Source organism: Alternaria arborescens, assembly GCF_004154835.1.
Source record: "Alternaria arborescens strain FERA 675 chromosome Unknown contig_7, whole genome shotgun sequence".
Lineage (NCBI taxonomy): Eukaryota > Fungi > Ascomycota > Dothideomycetes > Pleosporales > Pleosporaceae > Alternaria > Alternaria arborescens.
In genome coordinates, this window is record NW_021167862.1 from 139,347 (window position 1) to 158,237 (window position 18,891).

The following is an 18,891-nucleotide window of genomic DNA, read 5'->3' on the forward strand; positions in this document are numbered from 1 at the left end:
GTATCCGGACCATCCGAACCAGACAACCGGCATCATGCTCACCTCGACGCGTTCACTGCAAGTGTTGCTCGTCGCTGCGACAGGAGCTTATGCTCAATTCGTTTTCCCTGACTGCACCAGTGGAAGGTTGAGCAATGAGACCATTTGCGATGCTTCAGCATGTACGTTGATCTATCTGCTGCTACATCGACCTTGTAATACTAACTTGTTTCAGCACCGCTGGCTCGCGCGAAGTCTCTCGTAGCTCTTTACACACTTGAGGAGAAGATCAATGCTACGAGCAGTGGCTCTCCAGGTGTCCCTCGTCTCGGTATACCGCCTTACCAATGGTGGAGCGAGGGTCTTCATGGTATTGCCGGTCCTTATACCAACTTCAGCGATGAGGGAGAGTATAGTTACTCGACTTCTTTTCCTCAGCCCATCTTGATGGGTGCGGCCTTCGACGATGACCTGATCACCGAGGTTGCAAAGGTCATCTCAACCGAAGCGCGTGCGTTCAACAACGCCAACAGGACTGGTCTTGACTTCTGGACGCCCAACATCAACCCTTTCCGTGATCCCCGCTGGGGTCGTGGTCAAGAAACACCTGGTGAAGACCCCTACCATTTGTCTTCTTACGTCCAGGCTTTGGTTCACGGACTCCAGGGCGATGCGTCTGACAAATACAAACGTGTCGTCGCAACTTGCAAGCACTTCGCTGGCTACGATATTGAAGACTGGAACGGAAACCTCCGCTACCAGAACGATGTGCAGATTTCTCAGCAGGACCTTGTTGAGTACTACCTCGTTCCCTTCCAGGCCTGCGTTCAAGCGAACGTGGGTGCTTTCATGTGCAGCTACAGTAAGTCTGATGTCAACCGTTCGTTGTATGTTTGCTTGGAACTAACGGATTTTAGATGCGGTCAATGGTGTGCCAACATGCGCCGATCCCTACCTGCTTCAGACGATTCTTCGCGAACATTGGGGTTGGACTAATGAAGAGCAATGGGTTACCTCCGATTGTGACGCCGTACAGAATGTTTACTTGCCTCATGAATGGTCTGCAACTCGCGGAGGTGCTGCTTCCGACGCCTTGAAAGCTGGTACCGACCTCACTTGCGGTACTTACATGCAGGAACATCTGCCCGCTGCCTTCCAGCAAGGTCTGCTTGAAGAATCTGTCCTTGACCAGGCCCTCGTCCGCCAGTACTCATCGCTTGTCCGACTGGGCTACTTTGACTCTCCCGACAACCAGCCATACCGTCAGATTGGATGGAACTCAGTCGCCACGAATGCTTCGCAGGCGCTTGCCCGCAAAGCTGCTGCTGAGGGTATTGTTCTGTTGAAGAATGATGGTACGCTGCCTCTTTCTCTCGATTCGTCCACGTCGATTGGCCTTTTCGGTGACTGGGCGAATGCAACCTCTCAGCTCCTTGGTAACTACGCTGGTGTCGCTACGTACCTACACTCTCCGTTGTACGCCCTGGAGCAGCTCAACGTCACCATAAACTATGCTGGAGGAAACCCTGGTGGCCAAGGTGACCCAACGACAAACCGTTGGTCTAATCTTTACGGCGCCTACTCTACTAGCGATATTCTCATGTATGTTGGAGGTATCGACAACAGCGTTGAGGAGGAAGACCAGGATCGTACATACCTTACATGGACCGGAGCCCAGCTTGATGTTATCACTGAGCTTGCTGAAACAGGAAAGCCAGTCATCGTTGTGGTCACTGGCGGAGGCCAAATCGATAGCACTCCTCTCGTGAATAACCCCAACATCTCCGCCATCCTTTGGGCTGGGTACCCTGGTCAGGATGGAGGCTCGGCCATCATCGACATTGTCACCGGAAAGACTGCTCCTGCTGGACGTCTACCTACGACTCAGTACCCCTCCAACTACATCGCGAAGGTCTCTATGATGGACATGAACATGCGCCCTGGTGAAAACAACCCCGGCCGCACCTACAAGTGGTACAATGGAAGTGCTGTCTACGAGTTCGGTCACGGTCTGCACTACACCAACTTTTCTGCCAACATCACCACCCAAATGCAGAACAGCTACGCAATCTCTGCGCTGACACAGGGCTGCAATAGTACCGGAGGTTTCCTCGAGCGCTGCCCATTCGCTTCTGTAGATGTTGAAGTATCCAACGACGGCGACATCACATCCGACTACGTCGCTCTTGGTTATATTGCTGGAGAATTTGGTCCTGCGCCTCATCCAAAGAAGTCGCTTGTCTCTTACAAGCGTCTCCACAACATCGCTGGTGGAGCTTCTGACACTGCAATTCTCAATCTAACTCTTGCATCTCTTGCCAGGGTCGACGAGATGGGTAACAAGGTCCTTTACCCTGGTGACTATACCTTGTTAATCGATAACCACCCGCTTACAAGTATCAACTTCACTTTGACCGGCGAGCAAGCTATGCTAGACATGTGGCCTCAGCCGCCTGCTAACCGCACTGCTGAGGGAGTAAAGGGTGTTGGTGATTACTGGTACGGAGGTTATGGAAGCGAGTATGCAGAGGAACCCGCAGATCTACAGAACACTATGTAAATATGCTACCGTTTATAATGTAATGGAACTTGTGGAGAGAAGCCATTCGATGACTCTTTCTACATACATTTGCATTCCCGTGCGTCTATTTCTCCTCTCACCTTCACGTTCAAAGATTTCAAGAGCGACCCAAAGCCGAACACTCTGGTGAGAAGTATACTCGAGCTATCTATTTCCACCCCGACGAAGACGCCCCACGTTTCATATGGCTCAAGACTAAGGACGAGATGGAAGAGTACGGATGTAACTTTCTTAGCGTTTGTCCTGGTTCACTTGCAGCTATAAACAAAATGGAGTCCGAATTCGGAGAGTTGGTTCATATGACAAATACGAAAATCCGACACAGCTACGCTCTCACCCGCCTACTTCCGTAAACCCTCTTCTTGTCTTACCGCGAAGACTTTCCCCATGACGGATCCACGCAAAACAAAGCCAGCGATAAGATCGTTGATCTCAACTCTGTTCACCTGCACGATTGGAGAGGTCCTATGATCGCCTATGGCACTGATGTCTTCGACGACGTTCCCCACAGTTACGACCCATCTCACAGTCAAGATCTCGGCCCCTGCGACCTTCGGATTCTCGCACACTGGCTCAACACTTACTATCTCAAGGACGGAAGTCTTCGAACGATTGAGGACCTACAGCCAGGATTAAGTAATGTGGTTGGCGTGCGCATCAACTGCAATGGCGACGTCGATATCGACGGTCGTCCTCGTTACGAGCCCATAGAGCTTCCTGCCTTCCATCGTATCTTTGAACAAACAGCTACCGACGTTTCAAGCACATCGAAATCCCTCTGATTGTTCAGCGCATTCCTGGAAGTGTCAAGAAATGGCAGAAGCATTCGGATTCATCCTCGAGCAAGTTCCCTTGGGTCAACACAGCGGGCACTTTCCTAAATATCGGCTGCAAGCCTCAGAGCAAGCGATCCGGTTTCTATGGGGGGGCTTGCACCACTGGAATGGCAGATGTCTGTTGGCACTGTCTTCGTCATGCGCAAAGACAAGAAGAAGCTGCTCCTTGAACATGTTCACGCGCTTGTCGAATACCACCAGCATCATCTCATGCGTTTCTTCGCAGAAGCGTCCCCGGGCATACACTCCGATGGTCAGCCATCTTTAAAGCGAGACAAGGAGTGGGTTGTGAGGCAGATCAATAAAGAGAAGTTCCAGGAGTACTATGTGGCTTGGAAGTTGAGGCAGTCAGAAAATACAAAGGTGCAACAGATCTCGCCTTACGACATTTAGACTACTGCCAGCGCGGTACACTAGTACAAAGATCTCGAGAAGATGCGCGTTCAGAATTCGTGAACTTTGACAATGTAAACAAGGAGGGTTTTCACCTGAATAGTCATTAGCATTTTTCAAGTGACACGACACCACAATCTTCCATGCAAAGTTCTCGTTCTAAAGTCTTCGTGACGTTCTCGACTCTTTCGCTACAGAATTCTAGAGTTTTCTGTAATACGGTCTATAGTTTGCTAGCATATCCGCCTGCCTCTTTAGTGAAGAGCACTTTCATCGGCTCCGCGAGCAAATCCTCCGTCTTCATCGTCTTTCCCAATTTCTTGAAGTCCTCGCTCTTTCCATGTGTTTCCAGAGCCGCTTTGTTTGCATATCTAATTAACGTCAGCCTTGAACCTTTCAGATACCAAAAAGAAGCTCACGTTTCAAGCATCACGAATATTGGCGCATCGCCCTTGGTTTGACGATGTATATGGTACCGGAGCGTACCAGGCTCGTTCGCCTTTACAGCTTTGGCTGCGGTTGTCAGAAGTTCTTCGACCTAGAAAACATTAGCTGCTTGTTTGAAGAGATAGTGTCGGTGCTGTTATCGAGGCATACCCTATCTGCCTTGCCGGGCTTGGGAGTGATGATGGCAATGACATCGAAGGGGCTGGACATGATGACGTAATGCTCAACGCGCAATTGTTCCAAGGCTAGCTGGCGAAGATGGAAATATTCAAAATATCGCTTCTGAGTCAGGAATGAGATTCTGTACTTGAGAAAACGAGACAGATGATGATACCACAAGTCGCGTCTTTGACGCCGTTGCTATCTGCAAGAGTGCTCCGCTCCTTCTCGGTAGAGCCGAAAGATGCCGAGGTACGGTCCAAACATACCTAGCGGCATCTTCTGAACTTTCACTCTCCCTCTCATCATGGTTGCATTATTTGAAAACTAATGCAATGAGAATTTATTACTTGAATTTCCATTCACCAATGCAATTGTGGTCGCAAACATTATATTCCATGAAAGCATACCTTTTCGAAACATGTATGACGGCAGTTGAAAGAACAGGATGAACCTCCACAGATGATCACTAATTGCGAAACCGGCGAAGCATCAGATCCTCGAAGGTCCATCACTCGAGATTCCGACACAAATTCGATTCTAACTTGTACATCAAAGCTGGCTTTGCAGGTCTTCATTTGAAAACATGAAAGTGTTTCTTTTCTTAGCTGCCCACAACACCTCATCATACATCGTCACCACTGCCTGTCGTTTCCGGCTCAATGACTGCTCTTGTTCCGAGATCATATTTATCGCCTTCCCGTAGGAAGTAGAACCTTGCATCGGGCGGTGGCAGAGGCCTCTCCCAGCTTCCTTCCCTGGACCAAAACCCGCCGTCGTAGATCAGCGCGTACGTGCTGCCAATGACTTCCAGCTCGTTCTTGTTGACTACTAAAGCAGTGTCTTCGTCAATCGCCAGCCCAAGTAGTTCTGGGTAGGCGTTGAGAATCTCAAACATGTCGAAGTGCCTGTTGCGTACCAAGACGTGCTGGTCGATGGCTGAGTTCTTGAGATATCCAAAGCCAACAGTGTGATCACCTAGAGGAGCCGCGTTAGTTTTGTTTGTGACGATATATTGCTAGTAGATTACAGGATGATCAGCGACCTACCTATCATGATGGTATTATTCGCTGTATCACCGCGTGCGAGGAAACTGCCAATGATGCTCGCGCCAGCACTCGATCCTGAGATGACACCTCCTGCATCCAGAACAGTCTGGAATGCCACTTCAGTCTTGGTTCCAGCGTATGCGTCAACCAACCGCCACTGTCGTCCACCACCAAAGAAGATACCCTTGGCACCCAACAAAGGAGCGATGAACTCGTCGGTATCAGCGACGGCGGGGTCATACGTATGCAAGACGGTTACATTATTGGCACCATATTTCCGGAAAGCCACGGCTGTGGTGAAGTTCTGGTCATAGGTATCTTCGCCGCCGGCAGTGGGAACAACTACGATGGATGCGTTGGGACCTCCAGCGAGGGAGATGATGCGCTGGTAGATACTCTCGCTTTGTAAGTTTCCTCCAACGATCACGAGATGGCCACTTTCTGGGCCAACATAGGTTGTGTTGGTGCCGTTCGCCGCGTATATGGGATTCGCTATGATCGTTGCTGTCAAGACAGCAGCGCAGAAAAGAGTAGTGAACCACATTATGAAGACACTGATATCATGCAACGCCAATATTTAGAAGCTGAGACGCCTTTACATATGAACTTCACTGCCAGTGACGGCATCTTATCACGGAGTTGAGGCTGGGCATCGCATCATCGTGGACTTTTGGTCCGATTGGGTCGAGATCGACAGCACCTGCCTGAAATGTGTTAAACTGTCACCGCAACCCCACTCTTATATTTCCCGAAACATTGGCATGGAGATGGGTGGCACAGAACGTTAGATTGATGCAAGATGTTGACGGATTGGTAAAATAGACGCACACGCTGATGCGACGGATGGCCTGATGCAGACGCAAAGGCGCTAAGCGAGGTAATGATGTCACCGATCCAGCCTCTTAGCAAAGTCGATTTCAACAATCTTACGGAATGCATCAAAGTGGCCACCGAAAGTTGACCTTGGTTCTGCAATAAGTGGTTGTTGAGTGTGGAGCCTTCCTACGAATGTTGGTGACCATGCTCCAAATCTAGAGGCTCGGTAATCCAAGATCAGACTGCATCTTTGAGGCAGGTATGATTTCAGCATTAAAATGCAGCACTCAACGTCTGGCTGGAGGGCATCACTCCTCGGCGCCCTCCATCTCAACATCACCTTCTTCGCCCTCTTCCTCTTCTCCACCTTCAGCCCACCAGAGTGTGGGACCGAGACCAGGTTGGCCCATCGAGCCCTGTCAAAGGTATTAGACACGCCCGAGAATTCCACGACTCGGATTAACTTACAATGATCTTCCAAGCTGTCGGTCTCTCTTCAATGATCTCACCCTTCTCATCCTTTTCCACAATAGTCGGCCTCTGATCATACCATTCCTCATGCTCTACTCGGAATAAAACTGGCTCGCCCTTGTCGAAGAATAATTCGGTGCCTTCAGAGTTCCAGATCCAGACCATCTCAGCTTTGGAGAAGGACGAATTTTCTGGTAGGTTTTGATAGGGGACAAAGACTTCTGACGTGAATTCCAGGTCAATGATGATGCCTTCTTCGTTGGAAGACTTTATCCGTCCATAAAGAATTTCGCCGCGGAAAGGACGGAAGACAGTCATACGGAATTCGACTGAGTTGGGTGTGAGAACAGATTACCTGATGGGTGAAATTGGACTTACTGTTCACATTAACAAGACCTGTCCCGTGACCGATCAAGCCTTCGGTCGCTGAAACGAGATCCCACATACAGAGGCAAAGACCAATGCCGGGAACTATCCTATTGCTGTATTTGTCGTTGACTACATCTTTGATGGCTTGTGCGCTAGGCTTCTCAAAGTCTTGCGGCTTGATCTGTATCAAGTCTTGAATCGTGGTCTGCAATGTGATTAGCAGGGAGTCCACACAATGACACAACGCGATCATCAACGAATCGGTATACGCGTAGTCGCGTCCAGTGCTCTCATCTTTTCTTGCTGCTCAAATTTTCTGTCAAGTGGCGCGGAAGCGCAAAGAGGACGTGTCAGACCCCGGGTCGGGCAGAGACTTACAAGTATGAACATGATCGCAGTTTCGGAGGCTTCATGGATGTAAAAGTAAAGGGTCGGCCGCTACCTGGACATGGTGGATATAGACAGTAGAGTCAGTCGCGAGACTCCTCTGGGTGACGGCTAGCGCCGCGCTAGTAATATCGATAAGGAACTTTTTGGTCTGCGGACTCCCGAGGCGCGTCGCATCTCCCTCATCTGCCTTTTTCGCGATTTATACCACATCATGTACGTTCTCTGGTAATTAATACTTGTAATGCTTTGATCCGTCGAATCACACGATACCCATAAACACGAACAGCACAATGTCGTTCCGGTTCCCTCCACCTCCTCCACCGCCGCCGAAGGCCACATCCAGCGAGCAGCCGTCCGCGAGTCAACGAGGTAGCCATGCCCGAGGAAGTGGTGATAGAGGTCGCGGGAGAGGTGGGAATCAGCATCGAGGTGGTGGCTTCAACAACACGGGTGGAAACGCCAGAGGTGGCCATGGGCAGAACCGCGGACGGGGAGACGCGCGTGGCAGAGGCGGTCAAAGAGGCGGCTATCAGAACAACAGGGGCGGCGCAAATCATCGAGGAGGGCATAATGGTGGCAACGGGCAGTACCAGACGAATGCGCCGTCGGACAGTGCTTCTGCAAATGGCAACAACAATCCTACCTTCGCTGGCGGCGCGCAACAATATGACCCTAACGCCCTCGCTCAGGTCATGTCATACATGTCTACACCGGGCGGCGTACAGTCAATGGCCGCATATGCAAACCACATGACGAGCACGGGCAGCTCCTCCTTTCCGCAGTCCCCACCGCCTCAGCAGACCCAATCAAGCCCACGGTATTCGCCTCAGCAACACGCCGGTCAGAAGAGAAAACTGAATGATCGGAACAACAACCTAAAATCCCAGTCGAATGGACCGCAGCCAAGTTCGAAGCCACCGAGGGCTAAGGCTGCGGTACCTCCACAAGTCCCTAGCTTCGGCTTCTCTCTCCCTCCACCACCCGTAGTACGACCGGACAACAAGAAGCGCAAAGTCAATTTAGGACTGTCACACCAGCAGGTCCCGGATGAGAGTAGTGATGAGGAGGACGTTGACGAAGAAGCCGCATACACGGAAAAGCTCAAGGGTGGAGGGTTCGCGTTTGAACACAACGGAGAGACAATCAGCATACAGACAGGGGCAGAGGTCGCGGCATGGATCAAAGACCGAAGAAAGAACTTTCCCACGGAACAGAGAGCTATGGAGAAGGCAGAAGAGGCTGCCAGGAAACGAGCAGCCGAGCTTGACTTCTTGCGTAGAGTAAGCGGCAAGCCACCCAGAGAGCAAAAGAACGACGCCCCGAATCCGGAGACGAAGCCTCGCGAGAATCGACAGGACGGCAGGGCGAAGAAGGATGATAGGGCAAAAAAGGAGGCCGATGATCGCAGACAGGAAGAACTTGCAGCGCTGCGGAAAAGGCTTCACGAAAGCATGACGAAGAAGCAGTCTACGCCAAACGTAGTAAATTTAGGCCTAGGGTACGAAAGCGAGACGGAGTCTGAGGCAGAGAGTTCAGTATTGTCAGAGTCATCTGTGGTATCGAGTTCCGAAGAGGACGAATCCGAGTCGGAATCAGGCGACAGCGACGAAGCGCCCGAAACCACATCGTCCAAGGTTGCTCCGCCACCCATCAAGGTCCCACCTCCTGCGCGGGCACCGAAGAAAGCTGAGACAAAGAGTATGAGTGTGTGTACGAATTGGAAGCGGAACGGAAGATGCCCATATATTAGCAAATGTAGATATCAGCATCCTCCAAAGGAAGAGGAGAAGCTACCGGGACTGTACGAGCGCATGGTAGAGCAAGAGCTGGTCAAGGCAGATCAACTGGCACTCGATGCGATCAAGTACCTGGGACAGAATGGCTTCTTGGGCTGAGTGGAGTCTGTTCATTCTCCAATGACATATGTACATCCCTCGTCTCCCACCCATACTTCGTGTACCTTGTTCGCATCTACGTCCCATCTTGCGCCAGGGCCTATTGTTTCCTTTTTCGCATCAGGATCTTCGGGATATGTATATGTTATGGAGCCATTGAGGACGAGGTGTGTGGTCTTGCCGCTGTGCTTGTGTGGCGAGTAGTGCGCGTTGCTGCAACAAAGTCAGGCTGCATTCACAGTGCTGGGAAGGTGATGGGCTTACGGGCTATCAGTCCACGTAAATACGTGACCGAATCCCCAGGAACGGACTTGGCTTTCTGCTTCTTTTCGTGACTTTACCATGGTGAATGTGCACCTAGCGATTTGCGTCGAAAATGTTTGTCTCCAATACATCGATGGCATCTTAGGATGCTGGACCCTGAGTGACGTCGGCGGCCTTGGCAAGGCTAGAACGGCACATGTCAAGCCTAGACCCTATTCTCCCAGCACCACAAACAGGGCAGCCCGCCTTTCTTTCACGTTGCGCGTGCAGCAAACGTCGAGTGTTGCGTGTCAGCGCCCCACCAATTGGATGATCAAACGCCAGTGCGGCAGGCCAAGGCAGGCACGAGCTGACCATGAGGCTATTGCGCCCGCTTCAACGTCGCGGGCCGCACCTCCTCATACCTCTACAACTAGATCCCGCTGCCACTCCACACTTGGCCTGTAGTCCAACTGTAAGCTGCACATACAGCTGCCTACTTTAGATTACAAGTACGTTGGTTGCTTGCGCATATCCTCGTCCAATTGCACAAGGAAGCACTAACACCCATCAGCGAGCTGAGCTGCCTGCGCTCAGCCATTATCCAGGCACACTGCCACTTTAGACTCTCCTGCCGCCTATAAACCTACCACCGCCTCTTCTGACATCTTCGCGCTGCAACATGACGCCCACCAAAGACAATAAGCTGGGCACCCCCAAGGCCGTTAACCCAGAGCTTCAGGCCGGTGGTGGTACGGCATCGGCCTCTACCACAGCCCGCAAGGTCGATGCCTTATCACCGCTCCTTACGCAATACATCAAGGCAGTCTACGACGAAATCACGAAGCGATACGACTTGACGACAAAAGAAGGACAATTGAAGTGGTTGACGGAGGAGCAGCAATGCTCAGGACAGAACGCTGAGCTTCTGGCCGACGGCTCCTTCTCACACTTCGCCAACTACTTCATGTCAGGCTCGGCAAGTGTCTTGAAACCTGCACAGCCTGTAGACGAGTCGTATCCAATCTCTAACTACTTCATCTCTTCAAGTCACAACACATACCTCACCGGCAACCAGCTGTCGAGTGACTCCAGCGTCGATGCCTACAAGAACGTCTTGATGCGAGGATGCCGTTGCGTCGAGGTTGATGTCTGGGATGGAGACGAACTTTCAGATTCTAGCTCAGACGAGGAAGCTGCCATGGGAAACCCAGGATCGGATGACGCAAGGAAAGAGAAGAAGAAATCCAAGTCGGGGCTTAGCATCCGAAAAAGGCTCGGGTTGAAGTTCGGCAGGAAGGGCGACGAGGAGAAAGAAGAACAAACACCCCAGCCGCCTCAGGAGGAAGACAACAAGATCAAGCCTTGGCATTCTGCTTCATACACATCAAGGGCCGAGCCTAGGGTACTTCACGGCTACACTTTGACCAAGGATATGACCTTCCGCGCTGTATGTGCCACCATCAGGGATTACGCATTTGCTGCATCAAACCTGCCACTGATAGTCAGTCTCGAAGTACACACTGGCCCAGAACAGCAGGAGATTATGGTAGAGATTATGAACGAGTACTGGAAAGGCATGCTACTTGAGCTACCACTAGATCCCGCCCAGGGTCTAGATGAAGCTCATCTACCGACTCTGAAGGAGCTGGAAAATAAGATTCTGGTCAAGGTCAAACGTGGGCACATGAAGCTGGTCGCAGCCGAGCCTCAGCCTACAACGCTAGCCGCACCAGCATCAGCACCACCACTAAAGCACACCACAAGCACTGATTCTGGCGCTTCCGAATCATCCGAGGTTGGCCCAGATGGAGAAAAGAAACCCCCCGCGCCGAAACCCAAGATCATTGAAGCGCTATCGCGACTGGGTGTTTACTTGGGGGGTTATTCGTACAAGACCCTCGATGCTCCAGAGGCCAAGATACCTACTCATGTCTTCTCTCTATCTGAAGGAACCTTGATGGAAGTTCACGAGTCCGATCCTGTACGACTCTTTGAACACAATAAGCACTTCTTCATGCGCGCTTACCCCAAGGGCTTGCGACTAACCTCGTCCAACTTGAATCCTTCTGTCTTCTGGCGTGCTGGAGTTCAGATAGTAGCACTAAACTGGCAGCGCTGGGATGGCGGAATGATGCAAAACGAAGCCATGTTCGCGGGTACAGGTGGCTGGGTTCTCAAGCCTGAAGGCTATCGTAGCACGAGCCAAGAAGCGACACAGAAGACTGCGATACCCCATCACGACCTCGATTTGACCATTGAGTTCCTCGCAGGACAAGATATCCCTCTGCCCCCTGAGGAAGACGACCCGAAGGACCTCAAGCCTTACGTCAAGGTTGAACTGCATGTTGAGTCGCACGAGGAGCGCAATGCTGAACCCGTGCCCGGAAATGGAAGAAGCCAGAAGGGCGAGTACAAGCAAAAGACGAAGACAACCAGGACCACGGATCCCGACTTTGGCGGTGAAGTTGTCAAGTTCGCTGGTGTACCCGGCGTTACAGAAGAATTGACATTTGTCAGGTAAGTCCCATCTCTTTTTTCGCTACGTGTCAAGTACATGCAGGTCGCCGTGGGAGCCGCAAGTACCATTCTCGCATGCACGGATGCTCTTACTGGTCTACCGAGAAAGGTGGTCGAACACTGGTATTTCAACCTTATCTGGATGAGTCTGCATCATTTTTCTGCATACGCGAGGTTCGCTAGTTCCACAGCTTTCGAAACGGAGATTTCGAGTGAGCGATCGTGGCACGCAGCTACGATCAGGGCCACGACCGGGATCACCAGGCCTGCGGATCGCCAATATTCCCGTTCGCATCACTGCAGCGTCATTGCTTTGTTGTTTTGTTGACAGCACTGCTTGTATTTTTATAGACTCCGGTTGTTAGCTATTTGGTGTTGAGCCATGCTGACATGCTTTTCCCAGGTTCAAAGTTATGGATGACGAAAGGATTAGCGACGATCTAGCGGCTTGGGCATGCTTCCGTCTCGATCGTCTGCAGACGGGTTTACGCATGCTGCATTTATACGACTCAAATGGTGTCATCACCAAGGGTGTGCTGTTGGTCCGCATCAAGAAGACGGTCAGTAGGGCTTGAAAAACTATTCGTTATTCCTGACCGCTACTGTTGTTGTCTCTTTCCTTGGAGCCGGTGCACTTCTTGGTGCGACTCCATGCTAATGCACTGCTAGTTGTTTCCGAGAGGTGCGAGGGTTCAGCGTGGGAAACAATTTGATCATGAGAGTTTACATCGTCATCAGCGTCTTTACCACCAGTTGAGAGATGAGAGACATCGGCAGCGTGGTGGTCTACGCGGGAGACTTGCTTCGTTGTAACAGTGATGGTTAGATCAATCATGACGCCTGTTTCCGGACAAGTGAACATGGACACTACAAAGATTGCTCATATTGTATATGCCGTTGCTTTTTACTACAATTCATATAGCGCTGCAACTCAAACCTTTTACAAAGATTCACATCGTCGTGCCAGATCGTCGGTTCACACATTTGAAGTGGTCGATCAGATGTCCATCTATGAACCAAGCGGTGAAGACGGCGAGAATTACCAGCTGGAGACAAGACCAGGGCTATTCTGCGGTGGCAGGTACAACACTAAACACAATGAATGCTGACATCACGTCGTCTTACTCGGCAGCATTGTCTGAGAGACAGCCGTTACCTGTACGACGGGACGTCCGTTGAGACGGCAGCCGAGGCACCTCGTACACGTCTACTCGGGCAAAAACAGGCGAAGATATGTTGTGCGACTTTGCAAGGCGGGCAAGGCTGATGATCAGCGCCGACCGCCCTTCCAACCGCATGCGGCTCTTGATGGTTACTGTGCAAGTTGCCTGGTCGGGAGTCGTCTTCCGACTGTCAGCCAAAAGGAATGTAGTGCGCCGCTTCATCCGCAAGCTCGGTATTTTATGATACTACGGGTTGCCTCTTGTAGACTTGTGTCGGACCCGAAACGGTGAAGTGAAAGCCATTCAAGAGGCTACCGTGGTACTGGTGCGATGTCATTTCTCACGATTGTAACGCAAAGGCATTATTGTAAAGCGGCCGCGTGTTACTATGTTAATCAGATCTGAATTGAGTGTTGCGGACCTGCAGCACGGGTAGACGCTGATACGTTGTTTTAGTGCAATGGAGAAAGCAATTCAATGCGTTCGTTGTACGTGGCTTGCGCAATGTCGTGTAACAGAGATCTTGCAGCGATCGTCGCGTGGCGTCGGAATGAGATCTCAATCTTGTCTTCCATGAGGCGCCTGAACAAAGTTGCTATTTTTTCGCCGCAAGGCCATTGCTCCAATCGTACGGCGCTCTTCTTGAAACGTGTATCGCCTTACGAGACAATCGACGGCGAGAACACATGCGGTCAGAGGCTCCGCGGACAGTAGTTTGTCTCTGTCATGTGTAGTCTATCGACTGACCTCTCTGAGCGGTCATTCATATAAAATAACGGGCTAGATAGAAGCAGACCACTCCGAGCGGGTGATGCGAAGGCTGAGTATTGCTAGAAAGGCTTCAGAGTCCATTGGTGTAGCGTGTGCCGTGCGTGCGCCAGGTCGAGAGTGGGGACCAAAGCACGAAATATGATGTGCATAGCTAGCGCCTTCGTGAGGCGACTGACAGCTCACAGCAAGCGATGTGGTTGGTCCACTGACTTCGAGATTTGGACGGTGACCCCTTGACATTATGAGCATATTTCGATGATCGTAGCGCATCCTCAGGACTAGATCGCTCATCTATGAGGTAACGGCGCCTACCAAGCGGGAAAATGTTATCGGTATCTGTGCTTTGGTCAATCTAGGGTAGTCTCAACGAGCACGGCCGTCATGGCGGCAAGCAACGGAAACCGCTTGTCGGCTTGCTCACCAAGAGAAGGGTGACAGTGATATAGTCACTTTGCAACTTTCGACTGGGTTGGTGAACGGAACGGCCCTCTAGCCCAGCCTAGTAAATGATAACACTAGGCTGGTTGTGTCGACGGCTTCGTTTCACCAGTTACAATGTAGCGGCCCAAAATTTCCAGTGCTTGTACTAAGAGAGAGTCATGGTAGCTTCGGAATTGCAAGGCTTGTAACTCGTAGTAGTGGCTTAGTCGACTATGCTTACAATTTCACGTGTGACAAGACATCGCGTCTGAGATAGACACGGAGCTCTTCAGTAAATATGACCGGCACCAACTGCTGCGCAAGTGGAAAAGATTGGGGGAGAGGATTTCCACTTCCATATGGCTACGACCACTCGTTGTGTCCCTTGAACCGCTTGATCTCACGAACGAAAGCATCCCGCCGGCTGTTAGGTCGAGAACCATGCTGTCGGAGGGTGCAGTCTTTCCGACCTATCGTTGCTGAGAGTCGGAAGATTCTCGTTCACAACAAACGCGAAACGAATATGTGATAGGTCTGTTAAGTTGAGGCTGATGGAAACCATACAACCAGTATTTCACCGAGACCTGGATGTCAAGGGTTGCAACGCTCCAGGACTAGTTCATTTCGTCTGCTAACCGGAGAAATGACGCAGAGATGTCTGACGGGATAAATTTGGCATCAAGAGGTGTGAGATGATGACCGAATTATCGGCAAGCATGATTCGTAATTGTAGACAGTCAGCCCTAGGCAGGACGCGAAGTGCATCCTTATGCGGCGAACAGGAGACCGGGGTTTGAGACTTTGAGTTAATAAGTATAATCAGTAGTTATCACAGACGCGATGTTGCAGCTTGTCACAGACTGAGTGAATGAGGTTTATACCGATCATGCACAACGGTTGAAAACAACCGTATCACGGAAGGACGGCTATCGATACCTCTGGCCTGACAAGCGAGGCAGCGATCGCAATGCAAACGGACGGTGGCTCATCGAATGCGTCGCAGGATGATTTGGATCACGCAAGACCGCAAAAGCAACGAAAGCCTGGATCGTGTAGGAAGGTGGGGAAAGCGCGTCTGTTTGCTTGCGGCTGCATATTGCAGGGCTCGAAGAGTAGTGGCTTCTTTAGCGCCGAATGTGACAAAATGAAAAAACGACGAGGCTCATCGAGATTACCAATGCCGCATTTCAGACGTGAAAGGTCGAGTTCAATACGGATGCACGCCAAGGGTCAAGTTGTACAATCGTGTTTCTGCGCAATAACGAAAAAGTACCATGTTCAGATTAGACTGAGTTAGACGGAAACTCTGCTCCTTCGTCCTATTCGGTGTTGCTTGGTGCAGAAGCTGCCTGTTTCTCAATGTCATCAAGAAGATGCAGCAGAACTTGGTGTTGAGGTAATTGTATACTGGGGTCATTCTACGCTTGTGTCTTTTGTGGTTCCAGTGTATACAACGGTCTCCCTGCTCTAACGCCGTTTGGGTTTCGACAGGTGATCTGGAAGGCTAGCGTCTCCAAGACAATGGTCGACATGTATCTGCCCGTATGTCCCCAGTAAAATAGGACTGCATGGCGCAAGCATTCCTGATCAGCTATCGGTGACGATGCGCAACGATCCATGCACATTGTGCAAAGAGAAGGTGCGAGAGCGAGTCGTCTCCTCCGTTTCGGAAGATTGCAGACTGATGCGGGCGTTACAAGCGTGCCGCAAGACACAAGAGTTGCGCTAGTGATATGGAACTTGGTGTACCGAAGCCGCCCGGGAAGCATTAGAGCTATAAAGACGCGTGTATGGCCTATGTGGAAATGCATCGCGCTTTCCAGCCCGTTCCTTTAGTGCTCTTCACTACACTCGTTGGGTCTTTCAGCCTATTCCTGTTTGCTTTCTTCTTTCAACACTTCGTCATCGTTCGCTCCAACCATGTCATCTAAGACTCAATTGCAACCCCGCCACCTGCCACGAAGCGTTATGTGGCTGCACGCGCCCATTGGCAGATTCGCCATTCCTTGTATGAGCAACGCCGAAGGTATCACCACCATGCCGGTAAGTTCGGAGTAGCATTTGAGTTGGAGCATCGGCTGATCGTTACAGGTACCTGGTCGTCGCTGCCCTGCCTGTCTCGAACGTGGAGACACTGTCTGGGTGGTTCCAGGAAAGTGCTGCGCGCAGTGCGGTACCCCCGTCAACTGATGAGGACTCCCCACGGTGAGGATGTATGTCGCTCAAGTCCACACTGTTACTGATTGCTTGCTAGGACGAACGTCGCTTCCAGACTTGAGATTTCGCTTGCTTCCAGCGGTCGGTATGGCCCGCATAGAGTGACTTCCGCATATTGCGCTTGGGGGTTGTTAGTCTGCATTTTCGAGTGTTGGTCTGGCAACGTTGTACTTGTACTTGGGTTGGCGAGTTTGTATTCAAATCCGATGGTGGCTTGCAAGTTGGTGCTGTTATGGGTACTAGATTCGAGTTTAATAAATATGTGCCAGCCTAATGATCAGCAAGAATGTGGAACGATCGTGATTGGTCTTACCGAATGCCATGAAGCTGTCTGAGGTGAGAGTTCAATACGTGAAGCGCAGATCGTCCACTGCTGAGACGGCAATGTATACAATCTACTGTTCTACACAATGAGAGTGGACGTTCTGAAAACCGTCCAGGTCACGATGATGCTGGTGGGAGTAAACAAAGCTAGAAGTGGAAGGGCGAGGTCTTGCTTGGCGTCTCAGGGTCCGGGAAAGAGCGTGCGAGAGCTAACAGCGCTCAGGGCAATGGTGGGAGCTGATGAGATGCGTTGCCGTCTGCCTGAATAATCATTTTGTGGTTTTTATATTGAGAAACGATGAAGAGCAATCGAGTTGAATAGGATCGTGCGACGAACAAATACACGAATGGATTTAGGGAGGTAGATATCCAGCGGTGAGACGCCCTTTGCTCAGAGAACAGCTAAACAATGACCTGCGCGTGCAATGTCGGGCCTGACCATGATATCCAGTAAGCGCCTGTTCATCCCATCCTATGTGGTGATGTATGCCTAACTCCAACGCCATATCCAGATATGTTACAGATTGCCAATTAACCCAGGAAACAAAGCTTGGTCATTATAGTCGTGTGGTGCGGGAGCGCAGAGGCCAGGCCGTGCTTAGTGCAGCGGCTGGCCCGTCTCTATACTGCGTCTCGCTCGTTGCCCCATTTACCGGGCTGTTGGATAGTATGTGGAGTATGGCGACGACGCGTTTATTTCCCCCCATTTTGTCGTTCATGTTGAGTCATGACCCATCGCATCTTGTCGCGGGTCTCCTTCAACGAGTCGACAAGCTTCTGCGCTTCTCGCTCCTTCTCTGGTAATGCGCGTCGCAGCCTCTCGGCTTCCTGTATGAGGCCTTCCATCTCTTTCCGGTGCTCCTTCTTGTATATCTCCATCATGTTAGTCAGTTTGGCTTCCGTTCGCGTCGATCGTGACGATTCGTGTTGTAGCTGATCGCTGATGATGGCTTGTCGCTTGATCTTATCGGCGTCTTCGATGCGTTTCCTCCGGAGCTCGTTGAGCTCGTCGTTGATCTGGCGCACCTTCTTCTCGTAGCCGTCGGTGATGCGCTTGAAGCCGTCTCGTGCAGTCTCGAGGTTCGTGTCTGCCATGCCCCTCATCTCGTATGCTTGTGAGAGTTGTCGTTGGGTCTCTGATCGTGTGTCGCCCAGCATCCTGAGCGCTTCCTCGGCTCGCTGCTCTGCTGACTTCCGTCTTTGTATCTCAGCGTCCAGTGTGGCCTTCAGCTCTTCCAGCTTCCGGTCTTTCCGTTCTATCGCCCTCGCATTGGTGTCGGCGAGCACTTGGAGATGCTGATACTCGGCGCGGGAGTCTTCGGCCTTGGTTTGTGCAGCCGACACACGCTTGGCTTCGTCTTCCCGGGCGAGCTTTTCTGCCCTGAGTTCTCGTCGCAGGCGGTCATTCTCTTGTGTGATCTTATCAATGTATTGCGACGTCTTGGAGTTGGGGGTGCTGTAGTGGTTGGGGCGGTTCCACGAGCTGTTCTCATCGGGGCTCATGGGCGCCTTGTCGACGGCTAGCGGGCCTGAGACGTTGCGGGGCGTTGTGTACGAGGGCATGGTAGTGGTGGTCGAGGTCGTGCGTGCTGGTGCGGCGTTCGCAGTGCGAGAAGTGTCGTCGGTGGTCCAAGCTGACCCGTTCATGTCATTCCTCTTGCGGGCGGTGAAGTAGAGTTCGGGGAGCAATGGTGCCGTGTCTTTGTGTTTGGGGTTAGCATCGAACGTTGAGCAACAACGTTTCAGAAAGATGCATGCGGGAGTGCAAACAATGGCAATGTGCGGCGCAGGTGGGAAAGATGTTTATGCAGCGCCGTCAATCAGGATGATGGGTGATGCGCCGTGTTT

At 51.3% G+C, this 18,891-nt stretch overlaps 11 protein-coding genes across 11 annotated transcripts; 5 read left to right on the top strand and 6 right to left on the bottom strand.

The window, feature by feature from the left end:
• Nucleotides 1-34: 34 nt before the first annotated feature.
• Nucleotides 35-2,539, top strand: AA0111_g3772 (putative exo-1,4-beta-xylosidase; the record flags this gene model as incomplete). The annotated part of the gene is made up of 3 exons (XM_028649695.1): nt 35-161; nt 215-841; nt 897-2,539. The coding sequence occupies 3 exons, from the start codon at nt 35-37 to the stop codon at nt 2,537-2,539; spliced, it is 2,397 nt and encodes a 798-aa protein (XP_028508337.1).
• A 488-nt stretch (nt 2,540-3,027) lies between these two features.
• AA0111_g3773 (hypothetical protein) lies at nt 3,028-3,342 on the top strand (the record flags this gene model as incomplete). The annotated part of the gene is made up of 1 exon (XM_028649696.1): nt 3,028-3,342. The coding sequence occupies one exon, from the start codon at nt 3,028-3,030 to the stop codon at nt 3,340-3,342; it is 315 nt and encodes a 104-aa protein (XP_028508336.1).
• Nucleotides 3,343-3,480: 138 nt separating this feature from the next.
• AA0111_g3774 (hypothetical protein) lies at nt 3,481-3,789 on the top strand (the record flags this gene model as incomplete). Its single annotated transcript, XM_028649697.1, has 1 exon — nt 3,481-3,789. The coding sequence occupies one exon, from the start codon at nt 3,481-3,483 to the stop codon at nt 3,787-3,789; it is 309 nt and encodes a 102-aa protein (XP_028508331.1).
• A 223-nt stretch (nt 3,790-4,012) lies between these two features.
• Nucleotides 4,013-4,446, bottom strand: AA0111_g3775 (hypothetical protein; the record flags this gene model as incomplete). The annotated part of the gene is made up of 3 exons (XM_028649698.1): nt 4,013-4,160; nt 4,209-4,327; nt 4,387-4,446. 3 exons carry the CDS (start codon nt 4,444-4,446, stop codon nt 4,013-4,015), a joined length of 327 nt encoding a protein of 108 aa, XP_028508330.1.
• Nucleotides 4,447-5,020: 574 nt separating this feature from the next.
• On the bottom strand, nt 5,021-5,988 carry AA0111_g3776 (hypothetical protein; the record flags this gene model as incomplete). The annotated part of the gene is made up of 2 exons (XM_028649699.1): nt 5,021-5,373; nt 5,445-5,988. The coding sequence occupies 2 exons, from the start codon at nt 5,986-5,988 to the stop codon at nt 5,021-5,023; spliced, it is 897 nt and encodes a 298-aa protein (XP_028508333.1).
• A 580-nt stretch (nt 5,989-6,568) lies between these two features.
• AA0111_g3777 (hypothetical protein) lies at nt 6,569-7,490 on the bottom strand (the record flags this gene model as incomplete). The annotated part of the gene is made up of 4 exons (XM_028649700.1): nt 6,569-6,676; nt 6,729-7,060; nt 7,110-7,305; nt 7,479-7,490. The coding sequence occupies 4 exons, from the start codon at nt 7,488-7,490 to the stop codon at nt 6,569-6,571; spliced, it is 648 nt and encodes a 215-aa protein (XP_028508332.1).
• Nucleotides 7,491-7,780: 290 nt separating this feature from the next.
• AA0111_g3778 (hypothetical protein) lies at nt 7,781-9,385 on the top strand (the record flags this gene model as incomplete). The annotated part of the gene is made up of 1 exon (XM_028649701.1): nt 7,781-9,385. The coding sequence occupies one exon, from the start codon at nt 7,781-7,783 to the stop codon at nt 9,383-9,385; it is 1,605 nt and encodes a 534-aa protein (XP_028508329.1).
• An 11-nt stretch (nt 9,386-9,396) lies between these two features.
• Nucleotides 9,397-9,729, bottom strand: AA0111_g3779 (hypothetical protein; the record flags this gene model as incomplete). The annotated part of the gene is made up of 2 exons (XM_028649702.1): nt 9,397-9,598; nt 9,650-9,729. 2 exons carry the CDS (start codon nt 9,727-9,729, stop codon nt 9,397-9,399), a joined length of 282 nt encoding a protein of 93 aa, XP_028508328.1.
• A 581-nt stretch (nt 9,730-10,310) lies between these two features.
• On the top strand, nt 10,311-12,723 carry AA0111_g3780 (hypothetical protein; the record flags this gene model as incomplete). Its single annotated transcript, XM_028649704.1, has 2 exons — nt 10,311-12,148; nt 12,552-12,723. 2 exons carry the CDS (start codon nt 10,311-10,313, stop codon nt 12,721-12,723), a joined length of 2,010 nt encoding a protein of 669 aa, XP_028508569.1.
• An 11-nt stretch (nt 12,724-12,734) lies between these two features.
• Nucleotides 12,735-12,983, bottom strand: AA0111_g3781 (hypothetical protein; the record flags this gene model as incomplete). Its single annotated transcript, XM_028649705.1, has 1 exon — nt 12,735-12,983. One exon carries the CDS (start codon nt 12,981-12,983, stop codon nt 12,735-12,737), a length of 249 nt encoding a protein of 82 aa, XP_028508570.1.
• Nucleotides 12,984-17,736: 4,753 nt separating this feature from the next.
• AA0111_g3782 (hypothetical protein) lies at nt 17,737-18,690 on the bottom strand (the record flags this gene model as incomplete). The annotated part of the gene is made up of 1 exon (XM_028649706.1): nt 17,737-18,690. One exon carries the CDS (start codon nt 18,688-18,690, stop codon nt 17,737-17,739), a length of 954 nt encoding a protein of 317 aa, XP_028508571.1.
• Between the last annotated feature and the right edge of the window lie 201 nt (nt 18,691-18,891).